This window comes from Pelodiscus sinensis, chromosome 5, assembly GCF_052426305.1.
Source record: "Pelodiscus sinensis isolate ZL-2025 chromosome 5, ASM5242630v1, whole genome shotgun sequence".
In the NCBI taxonomy this organism is placed as follows: Eukaryota; Metazoa; Chordata; order Testudines; family Trionychidae; genus Pelodiscus; species Pelodiscus sinensis.
Genome location: NC_143056.1, coordinates 83,844,936 through 83,860,180, shown reverse-complemented (window position 1 = coordinate 83,860,180; position 15,245 = coordinate 83,844,936). Strand labels below are relative to the sequence as shown.

At 47.6% G+C, this 15,245-nt stretch overlaps 1 protein-coding gene across 3 annotated transcripts in view; it reads left to right on the top strand.

The window, feature by feature from the left end:
• LRP4 (LDL receptor related protein 4) overlaps window positions 1-15,245 on the top strand; it is a 125,794-nt gene that overhangs the window by 64,320 nt on the left and 46,229 nt on the right. For all 3 annotated transcript variants that reach the window (XM_006135340.5, XM_089778564.1, XM_006135341.5), the window contains exons 2-3: window positions 1,374-1,520; window positions 14,052-14,168. In XM_006135340.5, coding sequence (XP_006135402.3) covers window positions 1,374-1,520; window positions 14,052-14,168 — 264 coding nt within the window. The remainder of the gene's footprint in view (window positions 1-1,373; window positions 1,521-14,051; window positions 14,169-15,245) is intronic.

Sequence of the window (15,245 nt, the reverse complement as noted above, 5' to 3'; positions counted from 1 at the left end):
GGAAGGGAGACCTGGGCCCGCCCTCACTCCAGGTCCCGACCCAGGGCAATAAAGATGGGGAGCTCTTCCCCGGCTTGGTTGGTGGGGTGTTACCCCTAAGCGCACCAACCCTCGGGAGTCGACTCAGCCCTACAGTGGGTCACTTCCTTCCCACACGGCCCCAGCTGACAGGTTCCCTCCTCCTCTCCTCTCCTCTCCTCTCCTCTCCTCTCCTCTCCTCTCCTCTCCTCTCCTCTCCTCTCCTCTCCTCTCCTCTCCTCTCCTCCCCTCCCCTCCCTCTGGCTCTCTCCCTTCTGTACTCTGCTCCCTGTACGCCCCACCCCTCACATCAGTGCTACACCCTCCCCCTTGGTCCGTTGCGGGTGCGTCCGCTGACGTGGGAGCATCTGCGCCACCCTGCAGTCCCCTGCCCCCTCCACGAGCCAACGCTGTTCTCCGGCTGGGCTGGCCTGACACGGGAGCAGCGCTGCTTCCTTTTCCCCGCAACTTCTGCCACGTTACCCTGGCCGCTTCCCTGCCAGGAGTGCAGGGCACATCTGCCCCGTCACAGAGGCCATTTTAGATAAAGGTAAAACTTAACTAGATTGAGGGCAGAAATCAGAAAATGCTGTGAATGTTTCGCACTCCCAATTTCATTCTAAGTTTCACTATGTTGTGGGAAGAGTTCTTACTTCACAAGTCATAGAAATTAAAGATGCAAATGTCTATTAAGCTATCTTGTCCACCCATTTCTTGAGGTCTAGTGGTGAAATATTCCCTATAATCTGTTCTCTGTGGCCTTTGTCTTTTCATTTATGGTCCTAGGTGACAGGCACACACCTTATCCCTTGGAAGTTGATGCCACAGCCTCACACATCTTACTATTACGAATCTTCTGGAAGATTCTGCTCATGTGTACATTTGTTCCATTTTATCTTAAATGGGTCCTGTATTCTTCTTTTGTTTCCATGAATTCCGCAACAATGTGTGGCAGCAAATGTCAGCAGATGTGGTAGAATGCACAGTTTTAGATCTGCAGGGGTCTACTCTTAGATGGACTAGATTTAAGTAAATAACAAAGATACGCTGGTCAAGGTGGCAGTTGCAATTAAATTTAAGGAAGTTCTGACTAACCCTCTTCCTGAATGCTTGCTTTGCACTTCTACCTCCAGTTTTTTTTTTCACTCTAGGAATCTCTGCATGTCACAGACCAAGGCTGGAAAATGTTTATCTTTTTGCAATTGGTTGTATAGGAGTGCACATAGGTTGGCATGTGTGTTATGTATGTGAGAGATAACTGAGGTGTTTGGAAGCTGTGGCACTCACTTTAAAACAAGGGGGTCCCGTCTTCCTCTCTCTGACCATTTAATTATTTTCATTCTCTCTCCCTACAGGTGTAACAAGCAGCACTGACTGTTCCTGCGGACGCAATCACTTTACTTGTGCAGTCAGTGCTTTTGGCGAGTGTACATGCATCCCTGCTCAGTGGCAATGTGATGGTGACAATGACTGTGGGGACCACAGCGATGAAGATGGCTGCAGTAAGAAAATTACTCCTTTTATGTGTACATGTGGGTGCACAAGCTAGTGAGCAGGTGCAGGCAAGAGGGGTTGCGTGTGTGTGTGAGGGCTGATATGTGAAGGTTTTAACTTTTGTCTACTGACCTGAGAACTCTATGTGTGATGTAGAAGTTGTAATGGGTTTGCCTTGGTTTGTTTCCCACCTTCTATCTGTTCTTTTTCACTAAGGCCTATTTCTGGAATAGTAGAGGGCTGCTGACCAGGACTATGTGTATAGGTAGCTCAGGACAGGAATAATGGAGGCAGCTCTAGTCAGAGAGGCAGTCAAGAAGGAGGCTTGCTGTGTACTATGCCCGTGTTTAATCTTTTCTTTTTTAAACTTTGATTTAATCCTGTTTTAGAGGGTAAAAATAGTTTTGAACTGGAATGTAAAAACCTGTGAAGACAGACACGCCAAAAGAGTCTACCTCTGTGCTCCACCCTCACTTCAAATCAGTTGCCCTTTGACAGTGTGTCGTCTTCACCACCTAGCTCATTTTTGGGAGACCTCTGACTATATGAGATGCTTTTCCATTTACTGTCATAACAGCTGAGGTTCACTAAGGTGCTTGAGCTGACAGTCCCCTGATTTCAGAGCTAGGGAGCGAATAGGTAGGGGGGCTCTGGACTCTGAGGCTCCCATATCCTGTGGTCTGGCACTGACAGAATCCCCTAACCTAGGATACTGTGCATGCTCATTCTTGCTTTGGGGACTGGTTGGGGTCATGTGGGGGGAATTTTGTGTGTGTTAGGGGAAAGGGAGGTCCTCTTCCTCATGTGAAAGGGGCAGCTGCCCACAAAATTGCTTTGTATAGCTGAGCTATGTAGATGAGGGAAAATAAACTTTCTGAGTATGTTCTAGACCAGCGGTTCCCAACCTTTTTTATGCTGCAGACTGGCAAACCCATTCACAAATTTTTGGCAGAGCGATATCAGTTTATTTTCATAATTGCATATTCATTATGCAAATAACATATGCAAATAAAATGTTATCGTCCGCTTAGCCCCAACCCAGCCCATTGCTCCCCAGTCCGTAACACCCTTAGGCCCCCACAGCCCATGCCAATACCCTCTTGTCCTGTGACCCCACCACGCCCTTACCCAAAACTCCATTGCCCTTTGCTTCCATCCCAACCCCGCACTCTCCAGAGTGAAGTTGCTTCCCCTAGAGTGTGGCTGTTGCTGCTGCGCGGGCAAGGGGAGCAGCTCTCCTCCTTCATGCTCTCTCCTTCCCCAAGCACGTCTTGCGCCCCCATGGGTGAGGCGGAATGTGGAACCCCGGCCGCTTGCCATTACTGAAAGGAGAGGGGGGACAGAGGCACCTCCGGCTTCACCTCTTTCTGTCACCGCCTCAGCACTGCTGTTGGCAAAAGCGGCCGCGCGGGCAAGGGAATTGGCCGTTGACGGCATGAACCCTCCCTCCTCCTTCATGCCCCCTCACTCACCAAGTGCATCTCCCCAGGTGTGGAGGCGGGAGAAGTGGGGAGGCGCCTCTTGCTCCTCCACCTCCTACTGCCACCATGGCTGCTGGAGCTGAGCCGCTGCGAACAGTTGGCTTGAGCTCTGACAGCCACCACAACCCAGCAGCCAGCGGTTCACAGACCGGCACGTCTGCGGAACAGCAGTTGCAAACCACTGTTCTAGACTAGTGTGCCCTCTCCCTGCCTTGCAGGCTGCAGTGTTACCCACCCTGGGTGCTCTGTGAGGAGAGGGAAAGCAGCCCTTCTAAGCTATGCTCCTGTCATTCATTCACCTGTTGCTGTGGGATCCTGCGAACAAGATCATCTTACAGCTGATGTCAGTGTATGTTTAGCTGTGTGCACAGATAAGAACTGTTGAAAGGTTGGGCTCCCAGTAGGCCTAGCAGGAAGGAAAAGAATTAGCATGTAGAAGCCCTCTCCCTAGGACTGCAAAGAATTGCAGCTGCTTCCTTTACTCACCTCCTGGGATTTCACATATTCCATTGGGGAATAAAAGCTCAACCTGAAAGAATTACTCTTCTTCAAATGACCTTCTATCCAAAGAGAATCCAGGCCCTCTTTTTAGCAGAAGTGGGGAAATCTTTCACCTTTGAGATATGTGTCCCAACCTGACTGCTTGCTGGGCCCACTGTTCCAACATCTATGCAGGAGAAAATTTCATTCCCTTTGTAGAATGAAGTATTGGGAACTCCCACTGAGGCTTCGCTGCCTTCTTTCTCTTCTCTGTGTAGGTGCAGGAGAACTCTGCACTGCTGTAGGGAAGTTCCTGTCTTCCCCAACCTTGGTCCTTGCATCTCTGGACAGAATAGTTAGTAAAATGGAAAACTCATGGGGGAAAATAGGCCCTCAGGAAAATAAAGGGAGCAGGATTCTGATATAAGGTGACCAGTGGGAAGAGAACCTGAGAACCTGTGTGAGAAGCAGGGAAATCACCAGAGACAATATTTGGAGAGTCCAAGAACAAAGGAGGAAATAAAGCAGTGAGGATAGAATGTGCCTGGGCCTGCAGGACTGGGCCCAACGGAGGAGTTGGGTGTCTGGGAGCCCGGGAAAGTCTTGATTCCTGAAAAAGGATGGGAAGAGAGAAACGGAGCCCACCAATTGTCTGTTTCCAGATGAGACTAGGGGAACTGAGGCAGGAATAGCTGATACCTAAGCACCTGGGCTGATTTTGAAAATTGTTCTTGCTGGCCTTCAGCGCACTTACTGGGACAGACTGGAGATAAAAAGGGAGACAAGACCTACTTGAGCTTCACACTCGGAGTGGGGCTTCACCCAAACTGGGGAGGAGTGGAATATTGATCTGTGATCAGATTGGCTGACCTCTTTGTGATTGGAAGGGAGAAAAAATACACAGGGCAGTTGCAGACAGCCAGGTGAACTAGAAAGCCTGGGAATCTCTAGCCACTTACATGAATCAGTAGTCTGAGTAATTGAGCCTTTACACTCAGAGAGGGGAAATAGAACAGCTGTCAACTGGGGGGCAGCTCTCTGGAAAACAGCAAGTCTGAGACAACAGTGATTAGACCCCCTGCTGCCAGACTATTGTCTGTATTTCTGGCCTCCGCCATTTAGAAGGAGAGCGACAAACTGCTAGAGCATATTAAGAAGGGTAACAAAACTGGTAAAATGGGAAAGGAGATGTTTAAATTTAGCTTCTTCCAGGGTAGAAGTAACTTGAGGGGAAGGGCTGGAAAATAATCTGCTTCTATAAATACCTACAGGGAAACAGGATAGATAAAGGGAAGGAATTCTTCAGCTCACAGCCAGGGTAGGAAGGAAGGCAAAATAGAAGCTGGAGCTGAGGAGTTGGTGAAAGGGCTTTAAACGAACCCATCAATCCCAGACCTATGTGCACATTCCAGGCTTCTGTTTTGTCTGCACTTGAATGTTTAAAATGCAGCTGCAGTAGCACTTTAACGTGGCAGTATGGACTTGGTCATAGCTCTCCCAGCTGTCTCGGTAAACCACCTCCTCCAGGGGAATAGCAAACTGCACCGGGAGCACAGCTCTCAGCATTGTAGTGTGGTTTTCAATGGTGCTTTACAGCACTGTAACTTGCTGTGCTCGAGGTGGTGATGGTGGTAATGTTTTCATACTCCTGAGCCAGAAAGATACAGCGCAGTAAAGTGGCAATGTAGACTTATCTTGGGGAGGCATTTGGAACACTTTTTCTCCATTGAGGCTGCTCAGTTGTCGGAATGGCTCTCCAGTGTGCATCATGGTACATGCTAGAAGCAGCCCGTTAGGAACAGGACAGCCTTGTGAAGTGAGGTGCTGGTGACTGGTTTCTTTATTGATCTTCCATTCTGCCTGGAATGACAGTAACAGCTCCCTGCTAAAGCTAATCATGCGTAATCCCTTTCCTAGTCTGGCCTTTAGTCTTCCCAGAGATGTCTGAAGGCGTTGAGTTCTCACAAGCTTTTTTTTAACCACCCGTAAGAGCATTTCCATCAAAGCCTAATCCTTTCCTTGCTTTCACTTTCTCACTGTTCATCCAGCTTCTTCAACATCCATGTGCTGTCCCAGTTAAGAGTTCCTGCTGCTGCCACCTCCTCCTCCTGATAGATACGGTCTGCTTCCAGCTCCTCTCTCTCATTGTCTCCTATTCTGGACTTGTCCTGTTTCTTAACTACTCATATATATTGTGTCTAAAACTTCTGCATTTCCACATAATTTTTCTAGTGACAAGTACCAGGCACTAACAGTAATGGGATAGGATTGCACAAATTATACACCTCCCTTGCAGAATGGGGGTGCCTCTACACAGCAAAGTTATTTCGGAATAATGACCCTTATTCCGAAATAACAATGCTGTCTACACAACAATAGCGTTATTTCAAAATAATTTTGAAATAACGGGAGGCTTATTCCAACTTCTGTAAACCTCATTCTACGAAGAATAACACCTCGTCCAAAATAGTTATTTCAAAATAGGGGCTGTGTACATGCTCCACTTCTGCTATTTCAAAATAGCCCCTCGCCAGGGCCATTCTAAGTTATTCCTCCCCAGTGCCTCCTGGGGCTCTAAATCGAGATAGTGCATCTACATTTGGGAAGCCCACCTTGGACTAATTTTGAGGCTTCCCTGCAGTGAAGATGTGCTATTTTGAAATAAGCTATTTCAGAATAACTATTTCGGAATATCTTATTCTGAAATAAATGTTCAGTGTAGACATAGCCTTAAAGATTCAGTTAAGAAATCATTGAAACGTTCCTTGAAAGCTATGGAGGTGCAAGTTGGAATGAGCTGTATGATGTGTTTTAGCCCATGAATCTAATTCTGTGCAGCCACCTGTGTGTAGATGGAAAAGAAAGTATAAGGAGGATCCTTCAGCAAGGTATGGTGCTCTAGTGCAGGGCTACTCAACTTTGGAAGCCCTGGGGGCCACAATGATACTCACAGCACATGCTGAGGGCTGCAACTTAAGTGTGGTTGCATAAACATGCAAATATATGTAAATAGCTTCTTTCACACTGACGGGCATGAATACAAAAATTAAGACAAGACTACATAACATGCAGACCCCATTTAAGTCACTTCTGCCGATATTAATAAAATGCAATATTTACCCGATCTCCACCCATATGACAGCACTTTTAATGAGCATTGACTGTCCAGGAATTTAACTACTGAAACACATCTCAACAGAAGACCATTATATTGACTCGCTGTTGTGGAGTGTGTTCCCAGTGGAGGCCATGTTCAAAGGATCCCACCCATGGGCCACATGTTGAGCCCTGCATAAACCCAAACTGCACTGCAGGCTGCAGACAAATGGGCCACGGGCAATGTGTTGAGTAGTCCTGCTCTAGATCCTCCTCTGGACTATCAATGAAGTAATGTTGATGAGCTCTTGAGAGAGCCATGCCCAAAGATGAGTGTAGGGACTTTCATGCCAAAGGCAAACAGGGACCTAGATTCACAGGTCTTAGCTCTTTAAAGTAGGATCTGTGTCCATAATGTGCTGTGTATGCTGGATTAATCAAACTAGTTAATTGCAATGTAATTAATTCTGTATTAGTGCCATTTGTCAATCCCTTTGAAGTGGTAAAGTACTAATTCAGTAGTGTTAAAGATCATGCTGGCAGGGCTTGAAATGAAAGGAGAACAATACATGCAGCAGTGAAAGGGGATGCATCCTCCTTTGAAAGCGGGCCTTGTCTCAGATTTTCAGCTGTCATTCCAACCATGGTAGCTACCAACCTCTGTCAAATCTCACTCCCATCCCGAATGGAAGTGTGTGTATGTCGATTTTCTCCCCTGCATTTCCAGTTTAAGGAGAAGGAATGCTCCAGTAAGTAAAAGCCATGGTGTAGCCTTGTTTCCATTTCTAGTATGAAATAACATTGCATGGTTTCCGGGTTAATCGCCCTCCTCTGTCCCCCCATTGCTACCCTTTCTCCAGCCTCTCCCTGGCTTCCCCAAGGACTTGCTCAGTTTTATTGCATCAGAGTACCAGGTATATCTGACTTGCCTAAGGTCTTCCACTGGCGCTGAGGGTTATTAGCAATGGCCTGGACAAGGAGAACCTTCACACTACTAGCGTATGTGTCCTTTGCCTACTTCTTGTGGCAGGACTGCTTCCCTCCCAAAGCTGAAACCCTGCTATTACAGGAGCCAATTAGTTCATGTCATATTTGCTTTCTGCTCTGGATCATGTTTACGAGCCAAAGTGCTGTAGTAATAATAGTAATAAGCACCCTTGCAGCTGTCATGCCAGCTTCATAGACTTTCTTTCAGGTGTCAGCTCTTTGGCTCCATGACAGCATCTGTTTTGGAACCACTTGCTGCACATGCCAGAGCAGCTCAGCTGCTCCACACCTTGTGCCAGCAGAGGTGGCCAGGGATTGTCGCTAATCAAAGCAAAGGAATGTAGGCAGAAGACTGTCTTCACATCTGCTTTCATTTGCACATGTGGCCTGGCCCTTTCCCAAATACTAGAAATATTTCTGTCTTTTATACACACGTGGGTCCCACTTTTATAAGGCAGAGGAAGGAGGAGAACTGAGTAATTCAGCCTCAGACCTGAGAAACAGGCTGTTCCCTAGAAGATTTTACTTTTTTTTTCATCCCAGCTGTTGCCTTTTTCACAGAGTCTTCCTGCTCCATTGAACATTTTCTGACTGTGCTTGTGTTGGCTCCATTTGTTTTTGTACTGTCGGCTCTTTGGGACAGAGACTTGCTTGCTTCCTGCTGAGCCACACTTTCTGGACTTAAGGAGAGTGGGGGACTGGTTATTCTTTTTCTCCCAGGTAATTGAAAATGAGATAAAAGTCCACTGCCCTGAACCCAGTCAGAAGTGCAGACTGCATCTCTTGAGCCACATGAGTATGTATCTCATTTCGTTCAAGACATTTTCTTGGACGCTGTGTCTCCTTTTACCTATGATGACTGGGCCATGTGTGACACTGCCAAATTAATCTGTCCCAGATGAAAATTGTGGGGTGATGCTAATACTAAAAATCTTTATAGAGACTTTTGCTATAGTTAGTGTAAATGAAACAAACAAATACTCCACAAACCATTGCTCAAAAATCAGGAATTTTAAGTTCAGGTTAAACTGAAAAGGATTCCCAGGCTACATTACCTCTCCTCTTGAAGAGACACCAGCCCCACATATTCCCTGCTTTGGGAATTTTGGCTTTGTGTTGACTTAAGTCATATCTCCAAAACCACATCACAGAGGATATGATGCTCCCAGGCACTGACCTTGGCCCCTTCAGGATTGTAAAGGATTTGGTGCTGGTTGCAGATGGTGGTCCCTTTCTATTTCTGTCTCACCTTTGCACAGCTTGTGTGGGAGTCCAGATTTTCTGACAGTGCACTTGAACATCAAATTCAGTGATACCACTAGAGGGAGTATTTTCTGTTTTGGGTTCTGGAGAAATAACAGCAAAATGCAGTGGCCCCTGCTGAGCATTCTGATTTCTCTTCATTGACCTATCGAGTCAATGCCTATGCCTCTGAGGTACTTGCTTTCCTGGGTGTCAGGCAATTTGTGCCTTATCACACAGGGCTGAAGCATTCCAAAGGCTGTGGGACATGATTCAGCCGTTAATCTTTTGTGACTTCCCTCCCATGACCATAAAAAAGCAGCTTTGTGTGATGAGAGACAGTGGGTACAGCAGGCCTATGGTAGACTTAGCTCTGCTGAACTCTCGGATGATTTCCAGTGTGAATGTGCAATAGGGATAAGTATATGGAAGAAGAGGTCAGGAGTTCAAAAGCCTTTTTGTGTTGGTCACTGGCAATAGGTGGAATTAGCCTGTGGAACTCATTACCACAAGGTACCAACTGAGAATAAGAGCTCAAAAGGATTCCAAAATGGATCAGGTTAGTGAGGACATCCAGAGTAGCATTAGAAAGGATTGCAAATACAGTACCTACAATTTAATGCATAAAATTAGCTAATGAGAGGCATAAGAGAGTGAGTTTAGGAGTAAGTTTACCCTATGGGGATGCTTTTGCATAATGGTGCACATGGGGATTCCTACATTTTCTTCTGAAGCATCTGCTACTGGCCACTTCTGTCAAGACACGTTTACACGCAGAAACAGATGTTCTTAACTTGGGTAGCTAGCTAGCATTAGTGTTGACTAATTAAGATTAAAATAGTAGTAAGAATATGGCAACTCAGCTTTTAGGCTTGAGCTCAAGCTGATAACCTGAGTGAAAAGTTGAGTTTCTGTTTTGCTCCTGTTCTAAATTTAAATTAGTTTCCATGGGTTAGTTAACTCCCACCCCACAGCCCAGGATACTGGACTAGATAGTAGGGATATTTAATGGTTGACTGGTAAGCATGAGGCTTACACGCATGCTTACCAGTTAACCACTGCTTGCCAGTGAACTCTGGCAGCAGCCAGCCACAGCAGGCTCAGCCCTGGCTGCGGAAAGGCTGGGCAGTGTGACCACCCAGCTGCAGCAAGGCCAGTGGTGGGACATCGTGGCCATGGCAGAGCCAGGTGGCAGACCCTAGGTTAAAACACTATTGGATAAGTGCCTATTGTTTAACCGGTTAGACGTTTTAACATCCCTGCCAGATGGGCTCTAGGAGCCTGATCTGAGCTGGCACTTCCTGTATTCTGTGAAACTTCAGCCTTCATTCATCATCCTGTCTTAGGTGTCTTTATAGGAGGCTCTTGTGGAAAAGGAAATTCTGTTTGTGCTATAGAGTTGTGTGGGCTGGCAGACACACTTGCTGTCTGCTAAGGTGGGAATAGGGCCCTTCTTTGCATGTAGCAGTTTCTGTGTGTCATTTTCTTTTTCCTAACTCATGAAGCTTATTTTTCATATTTACGAAGGGTATGAAATTGGCTGAACTGCTCCCTGTTGGGGTGGAATTTCATTTTGTGCAGTTACCTCACAAAGAGAAGAAGGAGTTGAATGCGATGCCAGTATCAGCTCTGAACCAATGCTAATGGTCTAAACCTCTGGGAGCCAGAAAAATTCTTCCCTGGAGAGTCTGTATGCAAATTCCCTTCTAGGCAGCTCCTGCGCAGCCCTTTGGTGATTAGTCATGCTGGGATTGGGGAGAGCAGACAGTAATGCATATGCTGTGCGTGTGCGTGTGTAGGGGGGGCAGTGTTGGGGGGAAATAGTTTTAGCTTTTAAACTGCTGCTGAGGCCAGGAAGGGTCTGGTCTGTATGCTATTTTCAGAGGCTGCATTGAGGGAAGAGAGGCAGAGCTATGAGCTTGTCCTGTCTCTCAAGATCCAAGAACCTGAGATTTCTGGTTGGATTTTTGGGAGTAAAGTATGGAGAGGAGGATGTGGTCCCCTCTTCCTGCCCTGGGGCATAGTATTTCAGTCTCCATGTTCAGTCAGCACTGGGATTCTCTAGGAGGAGGAGGTTGTTGAGGTGTGTGCCCAGAGAGCATGGCCAAAGGAAACAAACCTCCAGCTAGAAAACCTGCTCCTCTGATGAGTCTCTGGTGGGTGAATGTAGAGACATGTATGTGTGCCTTCCTCTCCCCCTCGGCCTCAGTCAGGTGGAGAATGTCTGTCTACACAGGGAGCAGCAACCTGCAGCAGCAAGTCTCAGAGCTTGGGTCAACAGACTCATAATTATGCAGCAGTGCTAAAAACAGCTGTGTAGACAATAGGGCTCTGAGGCGGTGGGCATCAGTGCCGAAGCTCCGGCCTAAGCCACAACGTGTATACAGCTTTTTGAAATGCTGTAGCATGAGCCCTCTGAACTCCAAGCCTTGCTGCTGCAGGCTAAGTAGATGTACCTGGAAAGGCTAGGTGTGATTTGAAGAAAAGTCTTTGTAGAATCCTAGGCAGTAAAAACCCATGCTGGATTATGTAGGAATTTGTCCAGTGCTGTTTTAAAGGCTTTGTGTGGTGGGGCATCTGTTCCTTTCCTGGGAAGAATGCCCTACACTCTGGAACACCTTGTTTTCAAGAAGTTTTCCTTCATATTGGGTCAACTTGTCCCCTCTTAATTTCAACCCATTGCTCTTACTTATCTCTCTATGCATCACTCTAAATGTGGGTGAATGAAATATCCATTGTGAACCTTCTTTTCAACAGCTGTCTTGTTTTGAGTCCCCCCTAAACTTCTGTAAAGTTGTATTGTACCTACAGCCTTTCTTGAATTACGAAGTATCTCTAAGACCAGTCAGTGCCTGTAGTGAGATTAGAATTCAGGTCCTGTAGGTTTCCAGTCTTGTGGCTAGTCTGCCAACCCACATGGCTTTTATTATGTTGGGAGGGGGAACTGTTCTTTTCAGTTTCCTCCTTGGCATGGCGCTGTTAGCAGGAGGGGTTAGTATTGCAGTAGATGATGTTTAAGGGTGCAGTTGTAGTGATTAGCTCATTGAAGAGGGTAAAAGTGGTATGGAAAGCGTAAGCCCAAAGAGGTGGTCAAAGAAGCATACTCAGCACATGCATAGTATGATTCTACCTGACTTAGAAACTCCTTAGCCAGAGAAGGGTGACAGGCTGGGACGATGAGAGGCTATCCACTGAGGAATTGGGGAGGGGTCAGAGGTGCTCTGTGTTAGAAGATGAGCCATGTCCAAGGGTGCATCAAGCTGAGAAAGGACCTGGCGTTACGCTCAGGCTGTGCCTACACTACACTGATCTATCGGAAAAAGGTACGCAAATTGTGCTCCACAATTTGCGTACCTTTTTCCATTAGTTTTTTCGGAAGAGGCTTTTCCAAAATTATGCCTGTCTACACTGGGCCAAATTTCAGAAGAGCCCTTCTTCCTTGTGGGAGGCGGAAGACAGCGCTTCTGAAAAAGCGCGTCAGCTCTTCTGCAAAAAAAAAAAAGCAGAAGAGCAGACTTGTTCCCTGGATGTGGCGGAACTTCTGGTAGCCCGGAAAAAACCCCTAGTGTAGACATAGCCTCAGGAAGGGGGAACCATTTGTCTATGTGAGGCAGATCAAGCCATAGGCCTGTTGCATCTCTGTGCTGTCAGTTTGGGAGCTTTCTGGGGCAAGTGCTCAGTTCTTTGCCATTTTCCGTCAATAGTGGAGAGCCATGCTTGTTTCTGGGTTTAAGTCCCTGGTATCCTGCTGAGAAGGGAGAGTGCTTGATCCTACAAGAGAGGCCTTTTAGGAGGGTTAGTGACGCTGTGAGAGTCAGGAGTGCTGGCATTTTTTGCACAGAGTCGGCCAAGGGTTAAATCCTGTTACAGTCCCAGGTGGGTCTACTTAAGTCAAAGAGCCTGTGAGGTTCCTTGGTCTAATGTGCACTGGTTACCTAGAATGTTGGCAGCAACTCTGAGCTGGGGGGACGAGAGGGTCGATTGGGAGGGTGGGACTGGGAAAACAGGAAGTGTGTCCATCCAGTCTGTTCTTTCTAGTCCTCACGGGGTCTGCCCTGTCTCTTGTCTATTGTGTTGCTTCTGTATCCAACCCCTAGCTCCCCCTCCACCCAGCGTGTTTGGCAGCGTAGGGAGGAGTTCTAAGCCTAGCAGAGCAGCACTGACCTGGGTGATGACAGCTGAGAGATGCTATCGGCAGGCTGGGCTGGGATGAAAGGGTTTCAGAGACCAGCCTCTCCCTGCTCTGCTCCTCATTGTATCATTGTTCTCTGGAGAACACACCTGTCAGGAGTCTCCTGTGTAGTCTCCTTCCCACAGCAGCTGGCAACACTTAAAAGCATGAACCTCCAGGGCTGTGAGTGTTCCTCTCATCTGTGAAGGAAGGGTGGCGTTGGGTGTGTGCTTTCCCTCAAATTCTAGCTTGGGGATGCTCATGAGCCCTTTTGAAGCCACAATCCAGCAACCCCATTTTAATTGTACTCTGCCCTCCCCAGGCAAGCACCCTATCCCCTAGGCCACACTGGAACCTGCCCCTCCCCACCTTCAGAGCACCCTTTATCCTACCTTCTGTAGAGGCAGCCTCTGTATTGGCTATTCCTCCACTCCTAGAGTTGGAGGTAGGGATTAGGACCTACCACCTTACCCTCCCCAAGCAAACACCCTATCCCCTAGTCCACATCACTACCTCACCTTGAGTGTGCCCTTTATTTCCCCTCCTCCCTGTCTGGGGCAGGGTGGAGCATATTCACCTTCTGCCTTAAACTCCTTGGCATGAGCCCTAGAAGCAACACCTCATTGGGAGATTCCCCTCTCACAGACATGCTACGGGAGTGTGCTCAAGAGCATCCCTTCAGACATGTGTCCCATGTAATAGACAGGGGAGGAGAAGACGCAGTGGGGGAGCATGCAGGGTGGGGAAATATTTAGATATGTTTCTATTTTGTTAACTCTCTTGAGTGTCAGGAAGGAAATGTAACTTCGGGGAGGGGACCAGCATGGGAAGAGTTGCCATCTGTAGGGGATGGGAAAGAGAATGGAACATTGTGATTTGGCCACAGTGTGGGGAAGGTTAGTGCTGCTGGGGTGATGCAGTACCACTCAACCACAAGTTTCCAGGGTTTACGCTCACTGATAATCTTAAACATATATTCATTACCTCTGGGAAGCTTGTCGCTAGTGGGAGCAGGGGAAACGGTCGTTATAGAAACCCTGCTGCAGGCACATAGTGAATTGTCTCCTTTCTCCTGTGTTCAGTGCTGCCTACTTGCTCCCCCTTGGATTTCCACTGTGACAATGGGAAGTGCATCCGCCGCTCCTGGGTCTGTGATGGAGACAACGACTGCGAAGATGATTCTGATGAACAGGACTGCCGTAGGTTAACCCTTCAAGGACAGGATGAGATGCTGTTGAAAGGATGAGATGCTGTTGAAAGGATGTTGCTAGACTTCTGGGGCTGTGTCTACACTATGGGGTTTTTCCGGGGTACCAAAGATGTCCCGGAAAGACTCTGCTGTGTCCAGGGAACTCGTCTGTTCTGCTTTTATTTGCAGAAGAGGTGACGGGCTCTTTCAGAAGCCCTGTCTTCCTCCTCTCACGAGGAAGAAGACTCTTCTGAAAGAGGAGAATTTTCCAAAATTTGGCCCAGTGTAGACGGGCCAAATTTCGGAAAAGCCTCTTCCAAAAAAACTATCGCAAAAAGGTACGCAAACTGTGGAGCATAATTTACGTACCTTTTTCCAATAGATCATTGTAGTGTAGACATAGCCTGGGAACCTGGCACCCAAACGGTTAACTAGTGTTAACATTGTTGATACAGGAACATGGGGATTTTTTCACTCAGTCAGACCCATGGCCCACATTATTCCATATGCTGCATCTTGCAGAGGCTAGTATCTGATGCTTTAGAGAAGGGTGACCCTCCCCCACCAGTGCACCTGGCCAGCCAGTTGTGTAGCTCTTAATCCTGGGGGAGGGGATGCTTCCTGGTCCCAGCTGGAGAACAGTTTACGCCCTGAGGCCTGCTAGTTAATGTCCCATGAAGCACTTCCCTGAGTGCTGAGCTGCTCAAGCGCTCCTTGTTCATGGAAATGCTTAACCCCTGCTAAATCCCACTAAATTGTTTGTCTGGCTGATTTCCTGTGGCCTCAGGTTCCACTGTCTGACTCCACTGCTGTGTGGGGCCATCCTTGGGGTCCTCTCCCTTCAGACAGCTTCATTGAGGAGAGTATGGCAGGGACATTGGTCTGGCCAGAGGCCCAGTTATCCTGAGATGAGGCGACCTGGCACCACATCAGAGAGCCCTGCCTGGAAAGAGCCCAGACTATACCACACTAGATCTGGCAGCACCTAGGGCTGTTGCCGTGATGGTAAAGTCAATAGAATGTGACTGGAAACATACCTGATCTCTTGCAGCTCCACCCTCTCCCTTCTGTGCTGGGGGCAGGTGCT